A 12,003-nucleotide genomic window follows, 5' to 3' on the forward strand; every position below is an offset into this window, starting at 1 on the left:
TCTAAAGATGAACATAACCAGTCTTCAGAACCCACCATGTGTAATTTGAGTGTAATTGTAGAACATAAACCTCTCCACAGGTCGTCAAAATGCCCAAATTACCTTAAACAATGCATAGGACCTCTGCATTAACATCCAACACAGAGAAAGTTTGTTGGCTATCCATAGTAATCTTACTATTTTTGCACACACACCAGTCTCTTCACAATCATGAAAATCTGGCATTGTGGCCGTGACTTTAAGTTTTGTGCTGTGTTCCCAGGTTTTGTGGTTTATTTTGGGATTTAGAGTTCAGATGCTCTTATTCAATGATGACTTTGGCTGCCAGCCAGTACACTGGACTCATACATTTACATTCAGAGTACATCTGTGTGTGTTTTAGAAAGAGGACAAGGGGTAGGCGGCAGACCAGAGGCTTCTCTGGGAAAACACAAACTCCAAACAGTAGGAATCACTGGAGTGCAGACTTGTCGTGACCCAGAGCAGGACCCTGCATTCCACAGAAACCCTGAGCCTGAAGCCTGCTGTCTCTTCTTCACACTGAGAGGGCGAGAGAGGGAATGATGGAAAGCTGAGAAGAAAGGTGGGGAAATGATGAGCGGGATAAAAGACTCAGTGTGGATAAAGACAAGATTTTACAGATGTGACTCAGAGAGATATGAATGGGATGACTAAGACAGTATGACATTCGTGCTATTTGACTCAGGACCTTGACTGTGCATCTGCAGGATGTTCATGAGTTTGTAGGAGGTAGCAGCAGCTTCCTGCTTCATGACTCATTATTCTGCATCTGTCCAAAAAAAAAAAAAGAAGAGATCCTTTGTTAATTCATAAATGGGGATTTCTTTTTCAATTAATTAAGCTAAAAGTAATGTTTAAAATTCTTACCTTACCTTTTCTGTCAGCCAAAAGACCCCAGCAGATAGGACTGTCATCAATAAATCTGATGGTTATTTTCTCAATTAATTAATTAGTCATTTAAAAAAATCTAAATATCTACCACTTTGTTTTTTTTCTTTCCAATCAGCAGTCTAAAACACCCAAAATAATCAGTTAATGCGCTTATCAAACGAAGGAAAGCAGCAAATTTTCAAAATTATCAAAAATAGTTGCAGATTTATTTTTTGTCTTCCTCAAGCAATCAATTAATTGACTAAACACTTCAGCTCTAAAATGAAACTGAGAACAATTCTTTGCATTTGTGAAGCTGTAAGCGTCCAATGTTATGGTACTTCTTTTTGATATCTGAAAAATGATTCATTAGACTAATTAAAGTAATTTCCTGTCAGTAAACTACTTGTATAAATTGTGTAATCATAAACACTTCACCCTTGAGATACGCTGTTTGCTGTGAAAGGAAAATGTGGGACTTTATTATGTAATGAATTTCACAAAGCAAAACAGTATAAATCAAAGAGAGAGCTTTAATTTAAATACTGAACGATACAATACAGAATCTACTCCTAAGCAACTAATTTGTGTCCTTGAAGTCTTTAAACAAGTGAAAAAGTCTGCCAGTGTTGTAACAATTCTTCTAATTGTTTCTAATGCAAATCATAATTTTTTCCTCTTCAAAATAAAGTTAAGTTTTTCTTGATTTCAACGCAGTGATGTGCCTCTTCAATTGGAAACAGTTTGAAATGATTTCCCTGTACTTTCACTTGTTTAAAGAAAATAAGATTTTTTTAGAAAAAAATTTCAGACTTGATGTGATGGGGATTTTTTTCTGTGGTCCTCCTCATTTCACTTGAGTTACAATTGCCCCAAGCAGAGATAACAAGTTGCATTACTAAACCGAAGTCATTAACCTTTTTGGATTCCTCTTCCTTTTCTCTTCTCCCTAACACCAAAATCTTCCCATGCTGAGACACTGAAGAAACATGTCAGTGGGTGGATTTATCATGATTAATACCACTATTACAAATAATCACTGTGGAGAAGCAATGTTCAATTCTTGGCCCATGTAGTTATCAAAGTGTCTCTTTGTCACAATCCTTGTTGTTGTGACGTGGTTCAGCAGAAATTCAAATTTCTCTCCCACTCGTCCCCTGAACCCCCTCACTATACCATTGCACGCTCAAAAGCCCCCCGTCCTCTGGAGCAACTCGGACAATGGCCGTCTCTCATGCCCAGCAGACTACCCCTCAAAACAACTTGCTTTCGAGTCGGGCCTCAGCGGCTTGGGAAGAATGACTTCTTTCCTCTCTTTCCTTCCGTCAGGCTTTCCTTAGGTCAAGAGCACAGCACGGTGATCCCTGCTGAGATAAACAGAAGTTGTGTGTAATCATCAATTACAAAGGAATGGCACACACAGGGGTGCATGAGCAGGACACTCCACATCAGGAGTGGAAATCTTAATGGAGCCAAGCTAAAGGGTAAAGTCTGATGTGAATACTACCAGTAGAGATAAAGGTAATTATATAATGGGCCAGAGGCAAATACTTGTTAGTGTGAGAGCTGTAGTGTTCAGGGCCCGTCCAACGCTGATTGCTGCTTTAATATTTAACTATTAGTCTGTGGCATGTGATTCTTTTACCTGTAGGTAGTGCTAAAGCATTTTAAATTGCTGATGGAGCAGTAGTTTGCAGCAGCATTGGTAGCAGTCAACAGCTAACAGCTGACAGCTCTCACATGCATTTACTTTAGTAAATGCCCAGTATTGCTGTTTGACATAATTTCTGACTACACCAAATGGTTTTTTAAAAAGTCTGTCCTAAGGAATTTATTAGTTTCTGACTCTGATGGGAGGAAAACAGTTCCCAAAAACTACTGTCTCTCTGAACTCTCACACATGTAGGCTATTTATTATATGTGATCACCTTTTGATAACTAATGCAATAAGTAATGTAATATTGTTCCATTCACTGAGCCTCCCCTGAAACTGTTTGGAGCCCCCCTAGGAAGGCCCGCCTCACACTTTGAAAACCCCTGTCCTTAACACAGGGTTTTTTAGCTGGGTTTGTTGTGTGGGTTGATAGCTGGAGGTTTTCCTCTGTCAGCAGGTTGTGAAACATGCACTTATAACATGTTGCAGGGCTCTGCAGTCCCTGGGAACTAACTCCTTGAGGGAGGGGAATGGGCTTCTCCTGCTTCTGTTTTCCTTTGTCAGTCTCATTCCCAAAACCATTGCTCTCTGATATTCCCAAACACCCTGTCCAGGATGTATCATATTAAATAAAGGGCAAAAATAATGTAATTTATCACAAAGGAATTTTAAGAGGGCTCTTTCCCCAATTTCATATTTTGAATTTTAGGCTCATACCCCTTTGGCCATGCCCAGAGTTACATGGCAGCCTTGAAGATTTAATGCACTGACCTTGAGTGGCAGAACAATGTAGTTGTTTTGAGAACAGCTAGTACTCTGCTATCGCTGCAAACCATAAGGATTGTGCTTCACCCCAAAGGAAATGAAAGCATCAACACGGTTGAAATTCAGTATGCATTGATGGCCTCTCTGTTGTTGTCTTTAGGTTACACGGTAGTTTTTTGATACATACTGTAATCTAGCTACAAATGCATATTTCACAGAAACTTCTCGTTTTTAAAGTGGAGTCAAACAATTGCAATTGTTACCTGCTCTGTGGCTGCAGAAATCCAGAGAGGACGTTATGTTGATTTTCCTACAATACAAGACCCAATTAACACAACATCAACACTGGGAGAGAGATGTTAGGATGTGATCAGTATTGGCCTCATACTTCCATCAAAACATAGCAACAAAGCTCGTATCTCCGTCAACAGATCCCCTCTGACAGCTTTAGGATGGAAAGAAAAGCAGATGATATCTGGTGAATGCTATGTTTTGACTGAAAGCTCGCAAAAAATTATTTTATTTGTGCTTTTCGCCTCCTGACAGAAAGACCATGGGTGTAATTATTTCTAATGTTTAGATTATATGTATGCTGAGCAGGATGTGTGGTTCCCTGTACGGCATCCTACTTCCCACTTCCTGCCTGACGAGCTGAAGGTCCTGATTGGAAGCGGCACATGGTACAGCTCTCCTATCAGCTTCAATCCTGGGATTTTTAAGACTTCACTTTTTACTATAGCCACAGGCCATTTTTTCTTTGTAGTTCCTGTAGTTGTGTCAATTAGCTAACTTCCCTGCAAATAAATAACTTAATTTTATTTTAGCTGGATCCTAAAAGAAACACTTGGTGTTGTGATGTTTTTTGTGGATTTTATTTACAGCTAATGGACTAACAAATCTGCTAATTCAACAAATCAGCATGAAAACTGATTGACTGACTGATTGACTATTCGTTAAGCCACTCCCTCTGCACATTAATGGTTGCAGATTTAATTCTTAATTTTTTTTGACAATGTGTCTGCTTTCACATAGATGTACACAAAAGAAAATCCTGTCTCTGGCTGAAACGAGAAGAGTAAATATGTACTTGACGGCTACATTCATGATGTAGTTCTATAACACTGAGGCTAAAGCTGCATGTCCCAGGCAAAAAGTCAGCATCCTCACCATGATCCATGAAGCAGACATTAAAATAAAGAAAAAGCATTGTTCTTGCATCACAGGGTAGTAAGGCCTCATGTTATAGTGCAGTGTCATAAGGAAAATATATGATCAAACTGTTATTTTGTTTAGATGCTCAGCCTAGAAAAAGAGACTCAGACAAACAACAGAGGTTCTATTTATGCTTTATTGTTTGTTATTTTCACTTCTCCAAGAGAGAAGGCTTCGTGAATCAGGACAAATAAATGAGTAAGGCAAATGTACCTTGGCATTGGTTGCTGGAGTGTAAACTTTAATACAGTTCTTACAATTTTGCCCTTATGAACACCACACTCCAAACTGTTTAAATACAGAGTATCGCTTTCATAAAGCCCCATGCACATCATTTCAACATGGAGAAATTTCAAGCTGCTTAATTATTTTAGAATGGGGCTGTCAGTGTATTTTCTGTTTCCTTGACTAAAATATTTGCTGACACACCCCAGACGTATCTACATCACACAGAGGCCTTTCACATTCACTATGCAAGAGTTTGGAAGAGAAATATGCAGAAGAAAATCTCCTGAAGCTCTCTCACGGCCTCTTTATTTGGTTGCCACCAAATGAAAACAAATAAAAAACATATCTATAAAAAACACAGCTTGAAATAAAGCAGTGAAATGGCTGAGAAAACCTAAAACTAATATTCTTGAAATATGATAATAACCTTCACCAAATGTCCTGATCCAACCAGAATGAAATGAAGCACAAATTCTGTGCTGGCCAGTGTGCTCACTTCCTCTTTTCCAGGCATATAAATACCACAATAATGTGGAAGAGGCTCAAACAAAAGAAAGCACACATGCCCCTCTGAGAACTTTAACTGTCCAGCTGTGAGCAGCTGACCTCGTATCTGACCAGTGGACTCTTTCACCGTAGTGAGTTTGGTATCATTGCCTGCTACTTCCTCACTCAGGCAATCCACTTGGCAGGCACAGATGGCCAACAAAACGGTGTTCCAACAGTGAAGGTTACAGAGATCAGTATACGCGACATGTCCCACTACTCTTTGATCTGTTTCCAGCTGCACAGACTGTGATAGTTCACAAGGGATCAAATAATACCAAGATTAAACAATTACTGTAACTGCACAGACAGTTTGAGCTTTCATCACCATCTGTGGGAGTGTTTTATTGTTTGTTACACACATTATCCTCAGGTCATCTGATCAGGCGATCATGGCTGTGACAAACATGAGGGTTATGCTGAGGAACATTTTTACTCCTGTAGCTCCAGACAGTGAAATATGTTTGAGCAGCAAATGTAAATGCTCCGTACTTGTATAGCACCTTTCTAGTCTTTTCGACCACTCAAAGCACTACATCTGCATTCACCAGTCTAAACTAACATTCACACTCATTTGTACACTGCCCTTGTCATTCGTATCTTGCCCAAGGACACTTCGACACGCAACCAGGGGGAGCCAGGCATTGAACCGCCGACCTTCCGATTAACAGCCAACCAGCTCTACCTCCTGAGCCACAGCCGCCCCGTCCCTTGTGAACTATCACAGTTCATTGCCATTTCTAAATAATCAACGACTCTTCATCTTGGACAGAGATGTCAACAGGCTGTTCAGGAGACAGAACCCCGCAAAGCAGTAGAGCCAGACTTTGTCTCTCCATCCACTCTGAAGCCTGTACTGATCAGCTGTCCCTGATACACAGACATCTTTAACATCTCACTGGAGACATGCCATGTGCCCACCTGCTTCACATCCTCCACCAAGGACCCTAGGACTTCAGACCTGTTGCCCCCACCGCTGTGGTTATGAAGTCTTTTGAACACCTTCTCAAACCAATCACAGACCCCCTCCAGTTCGCCTACAGGTCAATGGGACTATCTGCACCCTCTCCCCCCCCCCCCTCTCCCCATACACCAACAGCTGCACCACCTTTTTTTGCTCATTTTGTCAACTTAACATGTTTATATCTATATATCTTATGTTTATTGTATTGCACAAAGTTACCAAAACAAAGTCCTTGAAGATGTGAGCCTACTTGACCATAAAGCTGATTCTGATTTCATTAGAGCCTGTTATGATGCGTGGACAGAGTGGACCCAAATGCAAAACTCAGGGTGAACAGGTTTTATTGAAGGGAAAAAGGGTTTGAGGGAGTGGAGGTGAGGGAGAGGCGGACGCCGGGGAAAACACGGGCACAGGGAACCGAGGAGACTGAGTCAAGGGAGCCGGGAGGACGCCGTGGAGGAGGTTCGAGGGGAGAGGGCAGGGTGGCGAGCCCAGCTGATGGAACGGAGGTGAGTGAACCTGGAGGGGAGGCAGACAGACAGACAGGGTTTGAAGCAGGGAAAACAAAGTACAAGGCAACAGTGACGATGCAGAATACTCAAGAGCTGGAGTGGTGAAGTGGCACCGGGTAAGGAGCAACGACGATCAAGCAGGGGTCGACTGGAGAACCGGGGTAGAAGTGCTGTCAGAGATGAGGCTGATTGCTGGCAGGTGTGGCAGGCAGAGGAGGTGGCTGACGAGGTGCAGGTGCGGGTCGTTGGCTGGGCTCAGGAGCGGAGGGAGAGAGAGAGGAAGAGAACACACTCAGGGGAGGAGACACAGGGAGGCAGACAGAGTACAGGAAAACAAAACACCAGGGGAAAACAGAATCACAAAAAAAGGAGAAATAAATAGGACACTCACCGTCAGCCGGGCTGCCACCACAACAGGGCCCAAACAATACACAGACATTGCCAATATATCAGACGCATTTTGCTTATCACAGATATATATGTCTATATGTCGGCCAAAATATGACAAGAAATTGCAGTATAGAAATGTCAGAGATTTGTGTGAGGTAATTCAGAAACAGAAACATAATTTGCAATTCTTAATTAACCAAATTTATGGGATTCTAATCAAAATATTTTGTTTGTTTATTTGTAATTTTTTTTGATATATCATCATGAGATTTTGTTACTTTGTAATATTGATATTGAATTGTATAAATTTAGCTATCATTAACCCAGGAGAGTTTTACCCATCTAAAATCTACTATTATTTACTAATTTATTTACTGAAAGGCTAAAGCTCCCGTGTTTATGTACTGTGCTACTCTCCAGTCTGGGCAGACATAAATATTTAAATTATGTTGACCTGGATTGAGCGGCCTAGTATCTGACCACAGTCTCATTTTCCTGCAACCCTCTGGTACTCTGGTATTTGTTTTCTCTGCGCACATCCCAGCAATATGTCGGTCTACACTTTGGCACTGCAGTTATCTAAAGTGTAACAGTCAAAACCATGTATACAGTTAAACTGCTTCACCTGTCAGAGTCTGCAACCAAAGGTCAGGAGTTCAGCCTCATGTAAATGATGTGATGTCCTCTGGCAGGCACCATGTTTTTACATGGTTTGTTTAGGGAGTCAGTCTGGTCTGACTCCCTTATTATGTCCATATTAAGTTTGGCATCTAGCACAGAGAGGGAGCAGTTTTTATGAGTGGCTGGGTGTAGATAAAAATTATCTTTGTTTAACAGTTTGTGATGGAGGACGAATGTCAGCTGAACAGTGTGTTTTAATGTGAGTGAGTCGATTTGCTCTTCTTGAAATTGAATTAGTCCCTGAAAACCTAGTTTCAAATCCTAAGTATTTATCAAAAGGATTACATATTAATGACAAAATTAGCAATAATTATTCATGTGTGTAGTTGAAATAAATGTGAAATAACCAAAACAAAAATGTGGGTGTTCTTGTAAGATCCCATTGCTCACAGTAAGATGCTGATTAAGACTGAGGACCTTTAAAACAAAAGCAAAAAAATAACTTAGGGAAGTACTGTATCTTGACATGCAATAAAAAAAAAACATCATCCAAATAAACATGTAAACATGTTAACTGCAGATGCATGCAAAACATGCATGATCAGAACACGTTTGTGGATGGAACTAATATATATTAAGATGTTGGAACATTGCATGCATATACTCTGTCTGGGAAATTCTGTATTGACTGGACCCAACCAGGAAACATATACAAAGCAGTTTGTAGAGAGTTTAGTTGTTTCACCTCTGTCACTGCATGAGTTGGAGGCTAAAGATGCTCTGCAGCTGTATCAGTTCTACATGGAGCAGGTGAAAGTTTGGTCCAGGATGGAGTTAAGCTCATCATGATAGAGTTTGTGAAATCTCTAAATTATGACCCACACTGTATTTCAAACCAGACCTCAGCCCTCCTGCCGCTCTCACTGAAGTTCCTCCTTTTTTCCCCTGCAAAAAATATCCAATAATCCATCTGAGCTCGGGTTCTGGACTGCTGTGAGTTTATTCATTTAAATAAGTAAGTCATATAAGAGATGAATCCGAGTTGTTTAAAGCAAATAATGTGTCGAGAAAACATGACGCATTTTCAATGAACTGTGCGCCTGAATGATTTGTACAGAATTACATTTATTTTTTACAGCGTGCCAGCCCCGCCTGCATCATTTGCCTCCCTGCTGCTCTTCTCTCCCTGTCTCTCATACAGTTTTCCAGGAGGACCAGTTCCCTGCACTACCGACTTACAACCATGGCTGTACGGGACGCTGCCTCTCTGCTTGTCGGACTTCTGGTCCTCTTTCACACCTGGGAAGGTGAGTGCCCTAGAAACGTGATAGCCTACACTGTCCGTGCAACACGAAGGTTTGGACTGCTGTTGGTGGGAGTAAAGATGTTTAAACCCATTTCTATGCCAAGAGATACATCATGCAACGTTATGTGGAGTAAAGGAACCATTTAAAAGACTTTTGGGATCTAAAGAGGTCCCAGGTAAACTGGTTGCAGAGAAAGTTGACTTCCTTACCGCATGCTCATACCGCTCTATCCTAGGTGTAGTTCCATAGATGAGATACACGGTCCCATTTTGCTTACATTGTTATTCAGTAAAAATCTACCCAGGGTAGTTAACTATCAAGACAGCTCTATGTTGTTGTAACCTGGCTGAATGTATGTGTGAAAATGATTTATCTCTCCCATATATTTGGTCCTCACAGAAAGACTTTTTAAAGCCAGACCGATTCCTGAGGAAGGCAACACACAACAACTTGAAAATTTAACTTATTCAGCTAGTTGGATGGGCCATTTTCACGACATTTGAATGCATTTCCTCTGCACAGTGGGTGTGTTGTTTGTAGATTCTGTGATTCTGTGAAAATGGAGGAATGTAAACTCTTCTAACAGCATAAAAAATGGATTTGTGGCGAACAGATTGCTGCTTTGTTGTGCATGCTGTGAATATACATGCCAGGACTGTTGGAAACCTTTTACACTGTAAAAAAAAATCTATTAGAAATGACCATAATGAGACATCATACTTTGCTATTTTCAGGGTATATTTAGTTAGTTTGAATAGTTTGCTGCATGTGTTTTTAGCCCCTGATATCCACAGAGGTCCAGCTGTAGTCAGGGAGCTCTCCGTCTGCTTTCTGTCAGCTCTAGTCTGCACGGTGAAGAGCTCAAAACACACAAACACGTCCCTACAGTTACAGTAGATATACCTCTCCCTACACAGCTTTAGAGTGTGGTGTTTGTGTGGCAGATCTGTGTGAAGTTCACCTGTACAGTTTATCATCTAGTTCAAACAGACTACTTCTTTTAATCAGTGTGTGGGAGACTATAATACAACAGGTTGGATGGCAACTGGTCAGGTGCCCGTTGAGGTGCAGATGAATGTTTATTTTTAGAAGAGCGCGTGTGAGTGTAGATTTATGTGTGGTGTTATGTGGGTGAGGAAAAACTCACGCTGCCTCAGCTATCCACCATACAGCGTAATTTTAAAGGACTTTCCATTTTGTGTTGGTGTGCCCTTGCTTGTTTAAACAAGACATGCCATTATGTGCTTTTCTCCCTAACCCTTCCTCTTTGTGAGCCTGACTTACCTCCTCTGTTGCCCTCTGACTCTCCCTCATGTCTTCACCTTTCTTTATCCCTGTTTGTTCTTGACCGCACGAACCTTTCCTTCCCTTGTCGTTGCATTGTGTATTGTATCTCTGAACGTTCAGCCTGACCATTGTCCGTGATCTCTTCCAACTCTCTCTGCTCTTATCAAGTCCACTTCCTGTATTTTTTCTTCTCTGGCTTTCTTCAAGTCTGTCCTGGTGCCCTTCACCTCCATTCCATATCTATTTTATTGCGTTTTTAAAATAATTTAAACGTAACTGTTTGACCAGGAGAAGACATTCATTCAGATATTTGGCATTAGATCTTCTCTGTAGCCGTGTTGGATTTCTGACAAACATGAATGTTTTCCACAAATACAGACAGCCAATCAATTTTAGGGCTGCAATTAACAATAGATTATTTCCCCTATTAAGTTGTGAGTAGGTTAGTCTGTATAGTGTCAAAAACACCCATAACTATTTCAGTCAATTTTGTAAATATTTTTGCGTGACCGACAGCCTAAAAACCAGAGGTTAGTTTACTGTCATACAGGACAAAGAAAAGCAGAATATGTTCATATTTGAGAATCTGGAACCAGCAAATCTTTGGCATTTTTGCTTGAAAAATTACTTCAAAAATAATTATAAAAAGATTAACTCAGATTAACTTTTTGTAAATTAGAAATGTCGATTAATTGACCAACTCTGATTGGTTTTAGGCAAGCTTCACAGCAGATTATTAGTTCACTGTTTCTGTCAGTTTCAGTTTCTGTCAGCCTCAAAATCTTTAGTGGTTATTATCTCCAGTAGCAATGATGTTGGTTGTTAACACCCACTCAGACCTGCTGGATCTGCCAAGGCGCCCTGTTTTAATATGTGCACATGGAGCACAAATGATTGTGATTGTGTCCGTGCCAGATCTTTGTCTTAAGGCCCCTAATGCCATCAGAGGAAAGATGGACATGCCGTCGGACTGTAGTGGTGACCCTCAATAAGGATACTATTCACTTCCTGTAACATCTGCTAATGAAGCCGGGCCAAAGAGCAGCCACATTAGGCCTCGCTCATTTAAAGGTCATCACTTTCTGGTGCAGTTGAGGCGCTGTGCTTCGGTTTCATGTGCTCGAAACAACTGCTGCTCTTCAGAAGAAGAGAACTGGTCACGGACAATAAATGTCCTTGTTGTGCCCCGACCGCAGCACAGAAAATTGAGGCCCAGTAATCTGGCAGAGGATCAGCAGAGTGGGTTTGAAATGGAAGTACCTAAATTCGGACTTCTCTTCCGGCACATATCCGCAGCAAGGACTGCGTCTGTTTCATTTCTATGCATATGAGCAGCTGGACACTGTAAGAAAATGGTTGAGTTTACAAGTCTTGGATCTTCTTCTACTAATTTATTAATGTCCATACCTACATTTCTTCAATTGTGCTCTCACTTCCACTCTTATTCACAACAAGCAGACCATTGCTTTGGCATACATATTACATATTCTTGCCTCCAAATCAGGTCCTTGTGTGGAGAAAGTTCGTCATGCGCACATGGTGTCTTTGTCCTGAAATAAAGCCTTGAGCTGTTTGAGCACTCTGTTTATGTGTTCCCATGCAGCAGACTCCTGAGCACACCACACA

At 41.0% G+C, this 12,003-nt stretch overlaps 1 protein-coding gene across 4 annotated transcripts in view; it reads left to right on the forward strand.

Moving 5' to 3' along the window:
* Nucleotides 1-8,940: 8,940 nt before the first annotated feature.
* The window catches only part of mcamb (melanoma cell adhesion molecule b), a 39,066-nt gene continuing 36,003 nt past the window's right edge, over nt 8,941-12,003 (forward strand). For all 4 annotated transcript variants that reach the window (XM_038693887.1, XM_038693886.1, XM_038693888.1 and 1 more), the window contains exon 1: nt 8,941-9,090. In XM_038693887.1, coding sequence (XP_038549815.1) covers nt 9,027-9,090 — 64 coding nt within the window. In that variant the 5' untranslated portion in view covers nt 8,941-9,026. The remainder of the gene's footprint in view (nt 9,091-12,003) is intronic.

This window comes from Micropterus salmoides, unplaced genomic scaffold (genome assembly GCF_014851395.1).
Source record: "Micropterus salmoides isolate LMB-PRFRI ecotype aquatic unplaced genomic scaffold, ASM1485139v1 Ms_hic_scaffold_3, whole genome shotgun sequence".
NCBI classification, from domain to species: domain Eukaryota; kingdom Metazoa; phylum Chordata; class Actinopteri; order Centrarchiformes; family Centrarchidae; genus Micropterus; species Micropterus salmoides.